Source organism: Mustelus asterias, chromosome 9 (assembly GCF_964213995.1).
Source record: "Mustelus asterias chromosome 9, sMusAst1.hap1.1, whole genome shotgun sequence".
NCBI classification, from domain to species: Eukaryota; Metazoa; Chordata; class Chondrichthyes; order Carcharhiniformes; family Triakidae; genus Mustelus; species Mustelus asterias.
In genome coordinates this window covers 7291119-7310918 of record NC_135809.1, presented here as the reverse complement: position 1 = coordinate 7310918, position 19800 = coordinate 7291119, and the positions used below count along the sequence as shown (strand labels likewise).

The following is a 19800-nucleotide window of genomic DNA, read 5'->3' as shown; positions in this document are numbered from 1 at the left end:
GATTTCCAGCATCTGCAGTATTTTACTTTTGTTTTATATTTTTACAGAACTCCACTAATCACTTACCCACACTACAACTCTTAAACAGTAACAACTGATATGATGGTCTCAGTTTTCAAACTAATTGCTAATGGCCATTAATTCCTGGAACCACAACCTTATGAAATTTCATTTAGAAATTTACCAAACGTTTCTGGACATAATTTTAATTTAACTCTGCTTTAAATCTCAAGTGAAGGAAAACATTAAGCAGAATGCTTGATAATATGCTCCCCACCACATTGCCCAATTACTGATTTTCTGCTCTGACAAATTCTACATGAACTTGCATTAGCATGAGAGGTTGATGCTATTTTAAAAGCTAACTTTGCAGACTCTTGTTATATCTTGGTGACCAATGCTGGCTCAGGTAGTGTCCTCAAAAACAATTTTGAAATGGAAGGGAAGACTTTCCTAATTGTATAGTCAGGCAGTGGTTTCTAACACTGTCAATACAAATGCTAATTTGCATGCTAATTATTAGTTTTATCAGTCCGGCTTGCAATAGGGCTCACCTACACTTGCTAGAAGCTACAAATATTCATACACAAGGACTTTTCATCCATAGCCAAAAGGGCATTGCATATTTTTTGAATTAATGGAGGATAATAGTTCCCTGGTGCTTTTTGCCAGATGTGGAGATGCCGGCGTTGGACTGGGGTAAACACAGTAAGAACTTACTGCTTTTTACCAGGGCAATGCCTCGACAAATCTATCAACTTGTTAACCAATCAGCACCATTTTCTCATGCAGTATAAGTCGTTGCTCCCTTTGAAATTTGGTGTTGTGTCCCCTGATGAGTGCAAACTAAAAGCTTCAACAGCATGTCTTTCTTTCAATATTCCAACATTAGTTTAATAGTTACATGTATTAACATGGAATCATAGCAGATAATGAAATATTCTGAAGTAACTTCATTGCAGCTTTCATTCAGTTCTTAAATGATTGAGATTTTCACATCCTCTACATTTATCGAGTCCTGAGAATTCCTATGGTATTAAATTTACCTTTTATTAGTTTGAAGCAGTGTCCCATTGTACAATTCATACAGTTTAGTTTTCCCCCCCCTATATGCTTAAGCATAAAATGTAGCCCTATAAAATCAATATATTAAAAAAAGTTTCCTTTCAAACCTAAAACGCCTAGCTTCTCCCATATTTGTTCTGACACCTTAACATTTATGAATGACTTTTTGAGCTCTTCTCTGCACAGGCTGCAGTGCTTGAATCGATAGGATAGTGCAATCTTCAGCTTTCCTTTTCTTGCTTAGCAAATTCACCATGACTTAACCAAGGAAGAGGAAATTATAAGCAACGCAAATTACATACTCTAAAACATTGGTTGCACCCAAACATTTAATGAACAGACACAAAATAATTTTAGATATTATATGACACAGGCCTGTAGTACATAATGGAATGATCTCAGAACATTGCACTGCATGGTTCTGTATTTAATGTATACTGAATGGTTCAACTTTAAAACCACACTTTTCACAGTCCTGAAATCCATAAGACGTACTGTCTCTAACGCCAATGGATTAAGGAAAAAAATGTTTTCATCTCAGCAGATTGCATTCTATTTCTGTGGAAACAAACGAGATAAAATACACTGAACTCAAATTTGCTAAGTTTGAGATCTAGACAATCTCACAACCCATGCATTTCAATTAATTTATATGAAAGTTTCTGACAGCAGTGTACCCAGTCAGTAACATTTAAAGGCAAGTGACATCGTCCAACAGGAGTGTCCTTGCAGAAGATTTTACTCATTGCCATTATCAGCTGAAAGCTAATATTTTGCAGTGGATTTTCTTTCCCCCACCTACATTGTCAACCAGTAAAAAAACAAAAATCAAAGCTTTGTGTCCATTTTCATGAACCAGGCCTTGCTTCTAATGATATGAGCCATATTAAGCTAGGAGATGACTGAGGAATTATGAACTGTTTTGAGTGCACTAGAACAAGTTCTGTCCTTAGCTATCAACTGCTTTGCTCTGTTGCCTCCCACGGCGTTGGCAGAAAAGAAGAATTTATTGACCATTTGTATTTAACATTATTTAAGGAAGGGAAAATAAGGCAGCAACTTCAATGAGAACAACTAGACAACATAAATTGGATAATTCCAACAACTTAACTACGCTCATCAAAAGCATTGTGGAAGAACTGCACAAGTAAATTATTTCTTCTTTTCCTTTTGAGCAATTTTCTGAGCAATTTCCTCTGCCGCTGGGGCTCCCAGTTTCTTTTTCTTGGCCGTTTTCACTTTCTCTTTAAGAACCTGAATATTAATTTTTGCTTCTGCAGCTAAAAGGAAACAAAATTATTTTTAGTACAGAATGTGAAAATCTACTTACCGTAAGCTTCACTGACCAAATTTTAACACTGGTCAAAACAACCAACAAAATCATGCATGTGAACACCAAGATCCTAATTATTTTGTTCATTGGCCACCAGAAAAATCTTCAAAATACATTAAATTTCTAACGTATTAACAATGCTTAGCTAGGTTCCTAAAACCGCTTGGCATTATATTCAACCTCATATTGAGAAATGGTCCAAATTGTCACGTGGGTAGGAAATCACTAACATGGGGAAACATTACACTGAGGGGAGATTTAATAGAGGTTTATAAAATGATGAGGGGGATAGATAGAGTGAACGTTCAAAGACTATTTCCTCGGGTGGATGGAGCTATTACAAGGGGGCATAACTATAGGGTTCATGGTGGGAGATATAGGAAGGATGTCCGAGGTAGGTTCTTTACTCAGAGAGTGGTTGGGTTGTGGAATGGACTGCCTGCAGTGATAGTGGAGTCAGACACTTTAGGAACATTTAAGCGGTTATTGTATAGGCACATGGAGCACACCAGGATGATAGGGAGTGGGATAGCTTGATCTTGGTTTCAGATAAAGCTCGGCACAACATCGTGTGCCGAAGGGCCTGTTCTGTGCTGTACTGTTCTATGTTATCAACACCTTTCCTTCCACTGAATACAGCAATCTCACAAGCCACCTTTATCAAAGGTAATGCCAACACTTTTTATTTATTCTCAGGTTGTGACCAAGCTGGCAAGGCAGCACAGTCACTGTCCATGGGTGCAGGTGGTCCTTCTTGAATTACTTGGGTTTTGCCAAGTTTCTTCCTAAGGCAAACCACGAAACGTCTAGGTTTTATTCACGATGCATCACTATGTGGACTTAGCTATGCCATCTCAATGTTCTTAGCAATAAAGTATTATGTAGAAGACCAGAATATACCGTTGGGTATAACAGACTTATAAATTTTGCAAATTTAAAGGAAACACATCAACACAGACACAGAGAAAATTGGAGCAAAACTGGACTCAATGGGAAAGGGGGATGACCCTCCATGAGTACAAAGGAAGATGATTGTGGTGGTTGGAGGTCATTCACTCCCCTCTACCACCTACAAATAGTTGCAGCAGTGTGCACCATCTACAAATGCACTTCAAGAACTCATCAACACGTTCCAAAGCCATGAACGCTACAATCTAGATGGACAGCTGATACCTGGGAACACCACCACCTTCGAGATTCCCCTCCTAGTCACTTACCATCTTGACTTGGAAATATATTTAAGTTTAATAAATGCTGGTCTAGCCAGTAATGTCCAAATCCCATAAATAAATTTTAAGAAGGACAACATTCATTTATATTGTCCTTTTATGCTTACAAAAAAATCCCACAGAAGAATTAGAAAAATTGAATGCTGATTGAAAGAAAATTAGGAAGGATGAGTAAAACCTCGTCAAAGAAATGGAGTGCATTAGAGGTTGCATCCTTGAAGGTGGATGAATCACCAGGGACAAGCTGTTAAAGGAAGCCAGGGATGAAATAAAGGATGCTCGAATCGTCATTAGATACGAGTGAGGTCTTAGAGGTTTGGAGGTCTGCGAATGTTGTACTATTACTTAAGGGTCTGAAGGATAGGCTAGAAAACTATACTGGTCATTCTGATTTCAGTGGTGGGCAAATTATTGGAAACAATTCTGAGAGACGGGATTAATCATGGAAAATCAGCAAGGTTTTGTTATAGAAAGATCATGTCTTACTAATTTAACAGAATTTTTGGAAGAATTAACAAGGAGAACCGATGAGGGGAGTGCAGTGGATATTGTCCACATGGATTTCAGTAAGGCATTTAACAAGGTCCCACATAGCAGACTGGTCAGCGTATTAAAATCTCATGGGAGACTGGGGAAGATTGGATCCAAAATTAGACAGGAAACAAAGGGTAATGGTCGATGGACGTTTTTGTGAATGGAAAACAGTTTCCAATGCTATTCCACAGGGCTCATATTGGCACTCATTTGTGGTAATACATTAATGATTTAGACTTAAATGTGGGGGGCATGACTGGGAAATTTGCAGATGACACAAAAGTTGGCAATGTAGTTGATGTTGAAGAGAATAGCTGTCGATTCCAGAATGATATTAATGGTCTGACTTATTGGGCAGAGAAATGACAAATGGAAAAGTGCAAGGTAATGCATCTGGGGAGGGCAAACAAAGCAAAGGGATACTCAAACAGGAAGATATTAAGCAAAACTGAGGAAATAAGAGACTTCAGTGTTCATGTCCACAGATCCTTGAAGGTGGCAGGATAGGTGGTCATGAAAGCAAATGGAATGCGTTCCTTTATTGGGCAAGGAACTGAATATACAAATAAAAGGATGTAATGATGGAACTGTAAATGCTGGTTAGGCCACAGCTAGAATTTTGTGCAGTTTGGTCACTGCATCACGGGAAGGAAATAATTGCTCGGGAGAGAATACAGAGGAGATATACAAGAATGTTGCCAGGGCTTGAAAATTGCAGCTATAAGGAGGGATTGGATAGGTTAGGGTTGACTTCCTTACAGCAGATGCGGCTCAGAGATAACAAAAACAGAAACTGCTGGATAAACTCAGCATGCATGGAGTCATGTGGACTTTGAAACACTAACTCTGTTTCTCTCTCCACAGATGACGGGCGGCACAGTGGTTAGCACTGTTGCCTCACAGTGCCAGGGACCTGGGTTCAATTCTGGCCTCAGGTCACTGTCGGTGTGGAATTTGCACGTTCTCCCCGTGGGTTTCCTCCCACAATCCAGGTTATAGGGATAGAACCTGGGTGGGATTGTTGTTGGTTCAGGCTTGATGGGCCGAATGGTCTCCTTCTGCATTGTAAAGATTCTGTGATGCCATACCTGTTGAGTTTATTCAGCATTTTCTGTTCTTATTTCAGATTTCCAGCATTTCCATCATATTTGGCCTTTAGTTTAGAGGTTATGGGGTGACCTCTTTGAGGAGTACAAAATTATGAAGAGCCCAGACAGGAAAAACCCGTTTCCCCTATGACAATGGGGTCAATTACCAGGGGCATAGATTTAAGGTGATTGGTAGAAGGATTAGAGGGGACATGAGGTAAAACCTTTCATCCAGAGGGTGGTGGGTGTCTGGGATTCACTGCCTAAATTGGTGGTTGGGGCTGAAGTTCTCAACTCAATTACAAGGTACCTGGATCTGCATCTGAAGAGCTGGAACCTGCGAGGCTGCAAACCAGGTGCTGAGAAACGTGATTACAATGAGCGGTTAGTTTCTTTTTTCTCTTTTTCTGGCTGGCGCAGACACGGTGGGCTGAATGGCCTCTTCCTGCACAGTAACTTTCCTATGGTTCTACGCAACTCCAGAGAGTAGGGGCAGCACGGTGGCACAGTGGTTAGCACTGCTGTCTCACAGCGCCAGGGACCTGGGTTCAATTCCGGCCTCAGGTGACTGTCTGCGTGGAGTTTGCACATCCTCCGTGTCCTCCGACAGTCCAAAGATGTGCGGGTCAGGTGGATTGGCCATACTAAATTGCCCCTTAGTGTCAGGGAGCCTAGCTAGGGTAAATGCATGGGGTCATGGAGATCGGATCTGGGTGGGATTGTGGTCGGTACAGACTCGATGGGCCGAAAGGCCTCCTCCTGCACTGTAGGATTCTATGATTCAATACACAAGCCTGGACAGGTTAAGTAAGAGCTGTATTCATTTGCAGGTTTCTGTCTTCACCTCGGTATTGCTCACAGCACAAATGCAAGCTACATTGGAAAAGGTTACATTTCAGTCTATGTACATAGTACAATGGAATCAGGATTCTCCGATAAGGAGTTAAAAGTGGGTTCTGTTATATGAAATGAGAGCAGAAGGAATTTATTAACTTATGCGATTGTAGAAAACAAGCAAGGAAATCAGTTACCTTTTTTCACTTTAAACACCGGTTTCTCTTTTGGAGGAATAAAAGCTTTATTTCTTTCTTCCTTTCGCCTGGCTGCTGCCTCTGCTTCTCTTATCTAAGGAGATGTGTACACAAAACAGTGTGAATTTGTAAAAAAAGTCATCTGATCTAAAAGTTCTGCAAAATCCTGGTTGCTAAATTGAAGACAAATAAAAGAGTTGTATTTATAAAGCCCCTTTCACGACCACCAGATGTCTCAAAAGTGCTTTTCAGACAATGAAGTGCTTTATGAAGTGTAAGCACTTGTTTCAGGATTTGTGGCAGCCAATTTGAATACAGCAAACTGTTTTGTCATGTTGACTGAGGGGATAAATATTAGCCAGGAGAATGGGGAGAACTCCCTTGCTCTTCTTTTGAAATTGTCATGAGATCTTTTAAGTTTACTTAAGGGGACAGATGGTCCTCAGTATATATTTCAACTGAATGATGGCACCTCTAACAGTATCGCACTCCCTCAGTACTGCATTGGGATTGTCAGCCTTGAACTTTGGGCTCAACTCTCTGGAGTGGGACTGGACTTTGGCAAGAGCCAAATATCAACTGAGCCACAGCTGACATCCGAATACAGATTGTATAAGCTTTTACTTTATCCATCTGTAACAATTACACATTCAAGACCCACCTTTGATTCATGTAATTTATGTTTCTTCCTGTCCTTCTCTCTGAGGAAGTATTCACCAGTGGCCAGTTCCTGATCCACCTAGATGATGAATTTAGCAAACAATTAATAATAATCCTAACAGCACAGCCATACTCCGCAAACCCGTGCTACATTAATTAGGTCTTAAAAATAAATGATCTGTCAAACATCAATTTTAAACGCGCTTGTCCACAAAGCCACACCAAAGCTTGCAGTTTTACAAAGGCTTTTAACATAGTAAAACATTTTGCAATAGTCGGAAAAACCGACAGAGTGAAAGAAGACAGTAGGTGAGTCTACCAAAAGTGTGGTCACTGCGGTAGCTTTTCTAGAAGGATTTTAATGGACCAGAAAGGGGTCGAGGAATTCCAACTCGCATCACTTGGCAGCTGAAAGTTCTGCTGTCAATGGGGGAGAGGCACAAGTGATCACAAAGGAACAGACAGCAGGTGAGGGAGGGGGGGCGGTCATGTGGAGGTGGGGGAAGGTATATACAATTGGGATATGCTTACATGGATAGGTGGGGATTAGTGGTGGTGTGGAGACCATCAGAGGAACACAGGGGTGATCACTTCATAAGCCAGGTGGAGATGTCGAGGTACATTTAAAAAGGGTATTTAAATTCTATACAAACACAGCAAAAATCTCACTTTAAAAATACTGTCACAGGCATTGATGTGTGGGAATATTTCAAACCAGGTTTAATATATTTACATGTGCTAGGTAATTATTTTGTTAGTAAAGAATATTCTATGTAAAACACTTTTACAAATGTCTCAAGGCAGCAGATCCTGAACCTAACTGTGTGACTACATAAATTCAGATAATCTTTCTTAACTAATAAATCCACCAACTTCTGAATTTCACTGAAAAAGGAATCTCGAATACCCTCCCAAGACACTGGGAGAAATTAGAAAAATATCAGTATTTACCAAAGCACTGTTAAGAATTCTGGAATCCCATTCCTTCAATAACCTCTCCCTAAATGTTAACATGGTCCTGTTCTGATCACTAACTCTGGTAATGCATTTAATACTCTCACAGATTTGGTTTTAAATGTCTTAATGATCAGGGTCACTCTTCTAATGGTCGAATAAGTCAAATTTTATTTTCATTGCGTGGGATTTCAAGACCCGTACCAGCACTTTGCGGGATCGAATTTTACAGTTCAGTAATTTATCCTTAGTGCAAAAGTGACTGAATCAGTATTTTAAAAAAAAAACCTTCATAGAATCCTACAGTGCAGAAGGAGGCCATTCGGTCCATTGAGTCTGCACTGACCACAATCCCATCCAGGCCCTATCCCCATACATTTACCTTAGCTATTCCCCCTGACACTAAGAGGCAATTTAGCATGTCCAACCCACCTAACCCGCACATCTCTGGAGCGTGGGAGAAACTGGAGCACCCAGAGGAAACCCACGCAAACACGGGGAAAACGTATGAACTCCATACAGCGACCCAAGCCGGGAATTGAACCAGGTCCCTGTTGCTGTGAGGCAGCAGTGCTAACCACTGTGCCACCTTGTCCTGTTTTACTTCTCATAAATTTGCCCCACTTTTCTACCCCCCTCGATCACAGGATAGATGGTTTCAATCTTAAGAATTTTAAACTCTTATCAGACCATATGTTGAGCTCCTTATAATGGGTGCTTTGTACAGGTGGCTACAGCCACACAGAACCTCATTCAAGCTACTAGTTAATGCAGATGGGCAGGCTTCTGAACAGCCAATTCTCTTCTGAACCCAACATCTTGGCTTTTAATTTCCAGTAGGCTTATTCAGAAAGCAATTGCAGCTTCTGCGATTCGAGCACCGCATCTCCATTTACTCTTCAGAGATACATCTTGGTGTATCTGCTCATGACAGGAGAAAGTCATCGGGAACGAATCTCGGAAAGATTTGGGTATCAGAAAGACAACGATTCCCGTTTAGCAGTGTACCTGAAAAGTACCTTGCAGTGGACGACAGCAGTACACAACACTGCCAGGAAGGAATTCAGCCCATTGTGCTCTGGGTTTTAAGATTTACAAAAATAGAAACTAGAAGCAAGCAGCACATACCTTGCTTTCTGGTTGTGGTGGTGGGAAAGGTGTGTACTCTTTCTTTATCCTCTTCTTCTTTGGTTCTCTGCGTTTATTTAGGTTCTTGTGCTTGAACTTGGGCAGAAACCGCTCCCAGTTCTGCATTCTAAGCTCTGCATCTTTTGCTAATTCTCGTTTAATCATCAACGTCTTTTAAAAAGAACAGAGATTTTTCCCACCTGAATATCATGCAGGTTAAACATGCAAGTGCAACGTCTCAGAAACACTTAATAATAAACAAATCTATAGAAAAAGCTGTGCAAATTCTATGTAAAATAAAGCAAAATATTGTAAAAGCTGGAATCTGAAATAAAAACAGAAAATGCTAAAAATGCTCAGCAGGTCAAGACAGTATCTTTGAGAAACAGAATTAACATTGCAGGTAAAAGACCTTCCTTCAGAATTGATGAAAGGCCATCAACTTGAACCATTTCTCTCTCCACAAATTGCTTCACGATTTCCTGAGTATTTTCTGTTTTTATCCTAGTTAAAACAAGCCTTCTGCAATCTCAGTTTAGGTTCCATTAAACCTAGCCTGTCAACAAACTTCACACTTTAACATCGACTAGAATCCACCCGGAACAGTCGTGCTTTGGAAACTATTGTTTTGTTTGGCAGAAGGAATGAGACATAAAACGAGTTGGGAGTAATAAATGAAGGAGCTTGCCAAACTGAGGGAGAATACAGCGCAGCAATAATACCAGGTATGAACCAAATGGAGCCCAACGTGAATAAAGTGAATTAATATCTTTTTGGGAAAGGAAAAAAAATGGATATAAAACTTCAATGGGGCACAAGAGCCCCAGAAAATGAAAATGTTAATTTAAATGGAAAACAAGATTCTGGACTTTATACACAAGGGACATCGCTCCATTTTATAAAAAAGTTCAATATCAAATCATTTTTTGTTGGGGTAAAGCTGGAGTGTGTGTAGTTTTAGATAAAAATCCAAACAATGACAGTGCTATGGAAAGGGCACTAATAACAACATAACTTGAAATTTTGCATTTTTCTTTTGAACAATACCTTAATATTGTAGATTGGATGAATGTTCTTCAAGGTATCGATGACTACTTTTCTGACCTAGAAAAGTTAAAAACCAATTCAAGATTAATGCATGTATAAATCAAGTGATAAAAGACTGAATTACTTTTTTTTTCACAAGGGTGACACTGACAAGGCCAGGTTTATCACGGAATTACGGTGCAAAAGGAAACCTTTTGGCCCATCGCATTGCAGAAGTTTTACAACCGAGCATCATGACTAAGTGCCATTCCTCTGCACATTGCTCTTATTCAAAATAATCTAATGCTCTCTTGAATGTGGCAATTGAACCTTCCTCCACCACACTGCAGGCAGTGCATTCCAGACCCGAACCACTCGCTGACTGAAAAAGTTTTTCTCACGTCACATTTGCTTCTTTGGTAAATCACTATAATCTGTGCCTTCTTGTTCTTGATTCTTTTACAAGCAGGAACAGTTTCTCTCCATCTGTCCTCCTCATGATTTTGAAAATCTCCAGCAAATATCCTCTTAGCCTTAACATAGAACAGTACAGCACAGAACAGGCCCTTCGGCCCACGATGTTGTGCCGAGCTTTGTCTGAAATCCAGATCAAGCTATTTCCTCCCTATCATCCCGAAGTGCTCCATGTGCCTATCCAATAGCTTCTTAAATGTTCCTAAAGTTTCTGACTCCACTATCCCTGCAGGCAGTCCATTCCACACCCCAACCACTCTCTGAGTAAAAAACCTACCTCGGACATCCTTCCTATATCTCCCACCATGAACCCTCTAGTTATGCCCCCTAGTTACCGCTCCATTCACCCGAGGAAATAGTCTTTGAACGTTCACTCTATCTATCCCCCTCATCATCTTATAAACCTCTATCAAGTCTCCTCTCAACCTTCTCCGCTCCAAAGAGAAAAGCCCAAGTTCCCTCAACCTTTCCTCATAAGACCTACCGTCCAAACCAGGCAGCATCCTGGTAAATCTCCTTTGCACTCTTTCCAGTGTCTCCACATCCTTCTTATAGTGAGGTGACCAGAACTGCATGCAATATTCAAAACGTGGTCTCACCAAGGTCCTATACAGCTGCAACATAACCCCACGGCTCTTAAACTCAAACCCCCTGTTAATGAACGCCAACACACTATAGGCCTTCTTCACGGCTCTATCCACTTGAGTGGCAACCTTCAGAGATCTGTGGATATGAACCCCAAGATCATATGAATCCCAAGATCAAATGAATCACCTTCTTCTCTCCAAGGAGAACAGTCTCAACCTCTTCAATCTATCCTCATAAATGAAGTTTCTCATCCCTAAAATCATTCTCGTAAATGTATTTTGCATCACCTCACATTTCTCTGCATTGAACCTCATCTGCCACCTATCTGCCCACTCCATCAACTTGTCCATGTCCTTTTGAAGTTCGACAGTGTCCTCTTCACAATTTATAACACTTCCAAGTTTTGTGTCATCCACAAACTTTGAAATTGTCCCCTGCACACCAAGATTTAGTTCATTAATATATATCATGACAAACAAGGGTCACAATACCGACCCCTGACGAACATCAAACATTCCTCCAGCCCATTGACCATTATTCTCTGCTTCTTATTATTCAGTAAGAAGTTTAACAACACCAGGTTAAAGTCCAACAGGTTTATTTGGTAGCAAAAGCCACACAAAGCTTTCGGAGCCCCAAGCCCCTTCTTCAAGAAGGGGCTTGGGGTTCCGAAAGCTTGTGTGGCTTTTGCTACCAAATAAACCTGTTGGACTTTAACCTGGTGTTGTTAAACTTCTTACTGTGTTTACCCCAGTCCAACGCCGGCATCTCCACATCTTATTATTCAGCCAATTTTGTATCCACTTTGCTACTGTCCCTTTTATTACATGAGCTACAGCTTTTCTCACAAGTCTGTTGTGTGGCATCGTATCAAATGCCTTCTGAAAATCCACGTACATCACATCAACAGCATTACCCTCATCGACCCTTTCCATTCCCTCTTCAAAAAACTCCAGCAAGTTAGTTAAACACAATTTTCCCTTTAGAAATCCATGTCGGTTCTTCCTAATCAACCCACATTTTTCCATGTGTATACTAATTCTATCCCGAATAACTGTTTCTGGAACTTACTTGCTCACCACTGATGTTAAAACTTCCTGGTCTGCAATTGCTGGGGCTATCCTTACAATCTTTTTTGAACAAGGACATTTGCAATTCTCCAGTCCTCTGGTACCTTCCCTGAGTCTCGAGAAGACTGGAAGATTATAGCCACAGCCCCTGCACTTCCCATTCTCATTTCCTTCAATATCCTTGGATGCATCTCATGTAGTCCTAGTACCTCGTCAACTTTCAGTACTGATTCTACAAACATTATCTCCCTATCAATTTTGAACCCTTCTAGGGACAGGGGTTTCTCATCTGTTGCCATGTCCTGGGTAGCATCTACTTCCTTGGTAAAGACGGATGAAAGTATCTGTTTAATATTTCTACCATGCCCCCAGCTTCCATGTGTAAATTCCCTTTAGGTCCCGAATCAACAATACTCCTCCTTTTACTATTAACTTTCCTGTAGACACTTTGGGATTCCCCTTTATATTGGCTGCCAGCCTTTTAATAATTTATCTTTGTTTCTCTAATGTGCTTTTCCATCTCCGCTCTGGACCTTCTGTATTCCCCTTAATTCTCACCTGTATTTTCTACCTGACTCCTGTCAGAAGCACACTTTTTCTCCCTTATCTTAATTCCTATCCAGGGAGCTCTGCATTTGTTTGCCCTAAAATTTGTTCCCTTTAAAGATAATACACCTTAACTGTGTCTGGACCATTTTTCCTGCCAACCTCTCAATGCAATCTAACTGGCCCAGCTCCGTTCTTATCCCTACTGAAATTGGCCATCCCCCCAGTTAATTATTTTTACTCTGAATTGCCTATTATCATTTTCTATCATCATCCTAAACCTTGCAATACAAGATCACTCTTTCCTAAGCGTTCATGATGTGGAGATGCCGGCGTTGGACTGGGGTAAACACAGTAAGAGTTTTAACAACACCAGGTTAAAGTCCAACCATTACCATTAGCTTTCGGAGCGCTGCTCCTTCATCAGATGGAGTGGAAATGTGCTCTCAAACAGGGCACAGAGACACAAAATCAAGTTACAGAATACTGATTAGAATGCGAATCCCTACAAGCCAACCAGATCTTAAAAGGTACAGACAAGGTGAGTGGAGGGAGCATTAAGCACAGGTTAAAGAGATGTGTATTGTCTCCAGACAGGATAGCCCGCAAGTCCAGGAGGCAAGCTGTGGGGGTTACTGATAATGTGACATAAATCCAACATCCCGGTTTAGGCCGTCCTCAAGTGTTCAGCCATTGACACATGGAGTGAGATTTTATAGCCTTGCTCATCCCAAAACCGTAAAATCCCGCCCATGCTCCACTCCTCCCCCGCCCCGATTCCCGTGGGGATTTTCACAGTAACTTCATCGCAGTGTTAATGCAAGCCTACTTGTCACACTAATAAATAAACTTTAAAGATAAAAGCAATTGAAAAGCGTGCATTATACAAGTGAGAGGACACGTGTTAGAACAGCAAGCAAGTGAAGGAAAGCAGGTTTCACATGATCTGTGATTACAATTGTAAACCTGTCTCAGAAGTTATTTAATCAGGCACAGCAGATCTAACACATTGTTCCAAAGACTACACATTAAAACCAATGGCAAAGCCACAGCAATCAGGCTGAGTCATGGAATACAGCAAGGCACTGGCTTTTCCACCTTTGTTCTCCCACAATTCTACCTCCAATCTCCGCCTGTGGTGAGCAGCAGAAGGAATCTATGGCTGGGAAAAGGGCGAGCACAGTTTTAGGAAATGTTGTTAACTACAGACTTCAGTAGACTATGTTCTAATCCCATTTGAAGTATTGTGAGCAGTTTTGGGCCCCATATCTAAGGAAGGATGTGCTGGCCTTGGAAAGGCTCCAGAGGAGGTTCACAGGAATGATCCCTGGAATGAAGAGCTTGTCGTATGAGGAATGGTTGAGGACTCTGGGTCTGTACTCGTTGGAGTTTAGAAGGTTGAAGGGGGGGATCTTATTGAAACTTACAGGAAATTGCGAGGCCTGGATAGAGTGGACGTGGAGAGGGTGTTTCCACAGTAGGAAAAACTAGAACCAGAGGCACAACCTCAGGCTAAAGGGACAATCCTTTAAAACAGAGATGAGGAGGAATTTCTTCAGCCAGAGAGTGGTGAATCTGTGGAACTCTTTGCCGCAGAAGGCTGTGGAGGCCAGGTCATTGAGTGTCTTTAAGACAGAGATAGATAGGTTCTTGATTAATAAGGGGATCAGATGTTATGGGGTAAAGGCAGGAGAATGGGGATGAGAAAAATATCAGCCATGTTTGAACGGCGGAGCAGACTCGATGGGCCGAGTGGTCTAATTCTGCTCCTATGTCTTATGGTCTAATCAGGCTTTAGCTCATTTCTGAATTTACAAATTGTCATTTCTAAACTACCTTACTCATTCACAAACACACCAGATAGAGTTGCACTTGAAAAGACTAAAAGCTCCAAATACAGTTAGTAAAAGCAGATTGGTGCAAGAGTTAGAGGCATGAAAATTATAAACAGCATTTGGCATTGTAAGGGAAAGTATCTGGTTTGTGATCCGATTTCTGAGCACTTCGAGTTTGCAATTCCTACCATCAGCAGCTGTAATACATATCTGATTTATTCACCTCTTTCAGTCCAGAGTATGGCCCTAATGCAGATACAGTATTTCCTTGCACCATTATATAGCAGTTGGTCAACAGCTCCAAAGCCTGTGGGTGGGAGATACAACAGAAATAATCTATTAACAGACATTTGACAACAGATGCACACACACATCCACCTCTCTCTCGTGACACTGCTCACAGTTACTCAGATGATACTTCGCAAGGCTGGGAACATTACATCATAAGGATATTATTAAACTAGAAAGACTGCCGAAAAGATTTACTAGGATGCTGCTGGGACTTGATGGCTTGAGTTATAAGGAGAGGCTGGATAGACTGGGACTTGTTTCCCTGGAACGTAGGAGGCTTAGGGATGATCTTATAGAGGTCTATAAAATAATGAGGGGCACAGGTCAGCTAAAAAGTCAATATCTTTTCCCAAAGGTAGGGGAATCTAAAACTAGAGGGCAAAGGTTTAAGGTGAGAGGGGAGAGATACAAAAGTGTCCAGAGGGGCATTTTTTTCACACAGAGGGTGGTGAGTGTCTGGAACAAGCTGCCAGAGGTAGTAGCAGAGGCGGTTACAATTTTGTCTTTTAAAAAGCATTTAGACAGTTACATGGGTAAGATGGGTATAGAGGGATATGGGCCAAATGCGGGCAATTGGGACTAGCTTACTGATTAAAAAAAGGGCGGTATGGACAAGTTGGGTCGAAGGGCCTGTTTCCATGCTGTAAACCTCTATGACTATAAAACAATGGCCGCGATTTTCAGGCTGGGTTGTGCCTGGTGCAGAACGCGGTAGAGCGGCGCCAGGCCAGACAATCACAGGTGAGCAGTTTAGCTCGCTCAACGCCAGCGCCAAACCTTGTTGGTATTTTCCTACCCACCGCTCCCAGACATAATCTGGTTCCCATCCAGTAAAGGCGGGAACCAGGTCAGCATATTTAAATGAATATTTAAATATGCAGAGTCCCTCTGAGGCTGGATTCCCCCCGCTCCCTTCCCTGGACTTCCCGACTCTTGGACGCAGTGAGAACCCAGCGAGAAACAGTACTGGTCTCCACAAATAGACAGCAGGCGTGATGGCCATGCCAGGGGAGTTCAAAGACCCAGGTGATTGGAGAATATGGCTGGGCATTGGCCATGTGGCAGTGCCAGCCCAGCTGTGCCAAATGGCACCAAATACTAAACTATCGTGCTGATAAATCCCCGTTACAAACAGAATACACCTATATTTTTAAACAAACCGAGTGTAATCACAGAACGTGCACAGTTTGCTGATAATGTAATCAGTTTAGGAGACAGTTCTTGCATCCTAACTGTGTAGGAGGTACTGAAAGAGAGAAAGGAATGCAGGTAGATACGTTCTCTAAAGATTCAAGAACTGCCATTACGGTTACCTTAAGCGTCGATCCTTTTGGCCCAATAATTCTCAATCTTCTTTTCACAAATCGCTCACGGTTCCTAACTAAAGAGCCGATCTTAATTATGTCACACGCCACATCACCCTGGAAAATACGGACAGCCTGGAGTGGGAAGCAAGAAGAATTCCAATTTAAAATACCAAATATCCAGGTCAGCAGGTTCCTCTCTGTTAACTATAAGTGGAGGACACGAGGTTGATTTGCACTCGAGCTGTGAGATCGCGCTGGGAATTCAGGCAGTCTCTCCACAGATCCCCCAATCGAATGTCAAAATGTCACAGGAAATGTCTGGTGTGTTCCCCTCACTGGGAGCACTCATTGGAAACATTACCCTTATCACACGTGTCCGGCCCTTACAGCAGGAAAAACCCGTTATGTCAGCAATGATTTAGTTAACGGTGCTCTCCGGTAATGTTGTTACTCACTTGCTCAAAAGGAACACTTCTTGCCAGTAGTTTGATGAGGTCTCTGGCTTTAATGATGGTATATGGATCAAACGTCTTCTTTGTGGTGGAAACAGTCATGCTGCCTTCAATCAAATCTAATGTAGCTGTGATGTACTAAACAAGACGAGAGATTCCAATCACTGAGCATTCCAGCAAATTTGCTCATTGAAATGTATAATTTATTTCAGATTAAGCACTATCATATAGAAAAATATATGCTGGGAATATTCAGGTCAGCCAGCAGTCCTGGAGAGAAAAACTACCATCAGACTTTTGAATGGACCTACCTCGCATTAAGTTGATCTTTCTCTACACCCTAGCTATGACTGTAACACTACATTCTGCACTCTCTCCTTTCCTTCTCTATGAACGGTATGTTTTGTATAGTGCGCAAGAAACAATACTTTTCACTGTATACTAATACATGTGACAATAATAAATCAAATCAAATTGCGTTAAGGTTAACTCTGTTCCTGTCTCCACAGACACTGCCTGACCTGAGTATTTACTGGTTTTACTTCAGAGTTCCAGCATCTGAAGAAAATGAACAGTGGATATTAAAAAATCTCAAACACAAGTATATAACCTGTCAATTCAAAATGTTACATGATGTGAAGGGGAGATCCAAACCATATAACATCAGTTATACAAGTGGAGGATTAAGGTGCTTACATGTTCTTTCAGAGCTTCCTGAACCAAAGGCCAACATTCTTTCAGATAAGGCTCTCTGTATTTGGGGAAGAGGGTAGCAAAACTGCTCTCCTCCAACAGGCCATAAATGTTGTCCGATTTGGTGAAAGGTTCTTCCTTCCATCCTTCTGGTACTGTCAGCAGCTCAGCTTCATTTACTACAGAAAACACAAATCCACAGATTAGCAACCGCAAATTACAAACATACGCTTTTCGCACACATTCGACATTTGCACTGGCATCCTGCACAACATTTTGGGCAAATAAAAATTGTTACAAGCCAGGTCGGATACTTCAAGGTGTTCTGTGAAACTCGCCTGACCTGTAACGGTTTACGTTGAGTTTAGCTAGGCCGAGCATGAGAGGTTTCACTCCAGGTGCGATTCAACTGACCCACGGGGAGCTTTTATCAAAAACAAAGTTTAATTAAGAATATTGTTGACATGTACAGTAAGACAATTAGCAAGAACTTTTAACAATTACAAACAAGAAACACAACAACCACAATAATGAATAATTCTGAAGGAAATATCTCTAAAGTGATCACACCAAAATCCACATCCAATACACAAAACTCTCCAAATAAACACAATGCAGCATAGGCTAATGCCCACTTGTTTGCTGACGACACCACCGTAGTGGGTCGGGTCTCAAACAATGACGAGGCAGAGTACAGGAATGAGATAGAGAATCTGGTGAACTGGTGCGGCAACAATAATCTCTCCCTCAGTGTCAACAAAACGAAGGAGGTTGTCATCGAATGTAGGAAGTGTAAAGGAGAACATGCCCCTGTCTACATCAATGGGGACAAAGTAGAAGTGGTCGAGAGCTTCAAATTTTAGGTGTCCAGATCACCAACAACCTGTCCTGGTCCTCCGCATGCTGACACTATAGTTAAGAAAGCCCACCAACTTTCTCAGAAGACTAAGAAAATTCGGCATGTCAGCTACAACTCTCACCAACTTTTACACATGCACCATAGAAAGCATTCTTTCTGGTTGTATCACAGCTTGGTATGGCTCCTGCTCTGCCCAAGACCGCAAGGAACTACAAAAGGTCGTGAATGTAGCCCAATCCATCACGCAAACCAGCCTCCCATCCATTAACTCTGTCTACACTTCCCACTGCCTCGGCAAAGCAGCCAGCACAATTAAGGACCCCACACACCCCGGACATTCTCGCTTCCACCTTCTTCCATCAGGAAAAAGATACAAAAGTCTGAGGTCACGTACCGACCGACTCAAGAACAGCTCCTTCCCTGCTGCTGTCAGACTTTTGAATGGACCTACCTTGCATTAAGTTGATCTTTCTCTGCACCCTAGCTATGACTGTAACGCTACATTCTGCCCCCTCTCCTTTCCTTCTCTATGAACGGTATGTTTTGTCTGTATAGTGCACAAGAAACAATACTTTTCGCTGTATGTTAATACATGTGACAATAATAAAATCAAAATATTCTTCATTTCCAGGTGTTTATGAGGAGACCATGGGGCAGGAACTATCTCCATCTGAAAAGATCCGGGAATTTCCCCCGTTCCCAGGGGCCCATTTCCCATCTTTTACCTTCACTTTTACTCCGTTTCTTTCTCCCTGAATCTTCTCCCATGCTGGTGCGGCGCTCAACTCCCTCCCCGGTCTACTTCCGCCGGTGCAACGCGCAACTCCCTCCCCAATCCACTTCCGCTGGTGCAACGCGCAACACCCTCTCCAACCCACTTCCGCCGGTGCAATGCGCAACTCCCAACTCTCTCCCTCCTCTACTTCCGCCAGTGTAACGCGCAACCCCTTCCCCAACCCATTTCCGCCGGTGCAACGCTCAATTCCCTCCCCTCGGTTCTCGCCTGAAGATCAGCCAATAGCCCTCATACTGATGCTGCTCGGTTAAGTTGCTGACATGAATTCTGCTATAAGGATAATTTCAGAAGAACGTTTATTGATGGGGGTAAGACTGAGGAGCAGAGGCTGGCTGGGCCAGTATTTATTACAGTAAGAAGTTTAACTACACCAGGTTAAAGTCCAACAGGTTTATTTGGTAGCAAAAGCCACACAAGCTTTCGGAGCTGCAAGCCCCTTCTTCAGGTGAGTGGGAATTCTGTTCACAAACAGAGCTTATAAAGACACAGACTCAATTTACATGAATAATGGTTGGAATGCGAATACTTACAACTAATCCAGTCTTTAAGAAACAAAACAATGGGAGTGGAGAGAGCATCAAGACAGGCTAAAAAGATGTGTATTGTCTCCAGACAAGACAGTCAGTGAAACTCTGCAGGTCCAGGCAACTGTGGGGGTTACAAATAGTGTGACATGAACCCAATATCCCAGTTGAGGCCGTCCTCGTGTGTGCGGAACTTGGCTATCAGTTTCTGATGTGGAGATGCCGGCGTTGGACTGGGGTAAGCACAGTAAGAAGTCTCACAACACCAGGTTAAAGTCCAACAGGTTTATTTGGTAGCAAATACCATAAGCTTTCGG

At 41.9% G+C, this 19800-nt stretch overlaps 1 protein-coding gene across 2 annotated transcripts; it reads right to left on the bottom strand.

The window, feature by feature from the left end:
* Positions 1-875: 875 nt before the first annotated feature.
* krr1 (KRR1 small subunit processome component homolog) lies at positions 876-19039 on the bottom strand. 2 transcript variants are annotated; one of them, XM_078219602.1, is made up of 10 exons: positions 18889-19039; positions 17308-17483; positions 16615-16749; positions 16166-16291; positions 14785-14868; positions 10070-10126; positions 9023-9193; positions 6942-7019; positions 6281-6374; positions 876-2345 (listed from the first exon to the last, which is right to left on the bottom strand). In XM_078219602.1, exons 1-10 carry the CDS (start codon positions 18929-18931, stop codon positions 2218-2220), a joined length of 1092 nt encoding a protein of 363 aa, XP_078075728.1. In that variant the 5' UTR covers positions 18932-19039; the 3' UTR covers positions 876-2217. The 2 variants fall into 2 exon arrangements, with proteins under 2 accessions (XP_078075728.1, XP_078075729.1); XM_078219603.1 differs by lacking the exon at positions 9023-9193.
* Between the last annotated feature and the right edge of the window lie 761 nt (positions 19040-19800).

Excerpts from the sequence above, each read along its gene's own strand:
- krr1 (XM_078219602.1), bottom strand. The coding sequence starts at position 18,931 with ATGGGAGAAGATTCAGGGAGAAAGAAACGGAGTAAAAGTGAAG. Across the intron at positions 16,292-16,614 it reads GAAGTGTTCCTTTTGAGCAA|GCTGTCCGTATTTTCCAGGG; the intron begins GTGAGTAACAAC and ends TTCCCACTCCAG. Across the intron at positions 6,375-6,941 it reads ATAAATTACATGAATCAAAG|ATAAGAGAAGCAGAGGCAGC; the intron begins GTGGGTCTTGAA and ends ACATCTCCTTAG.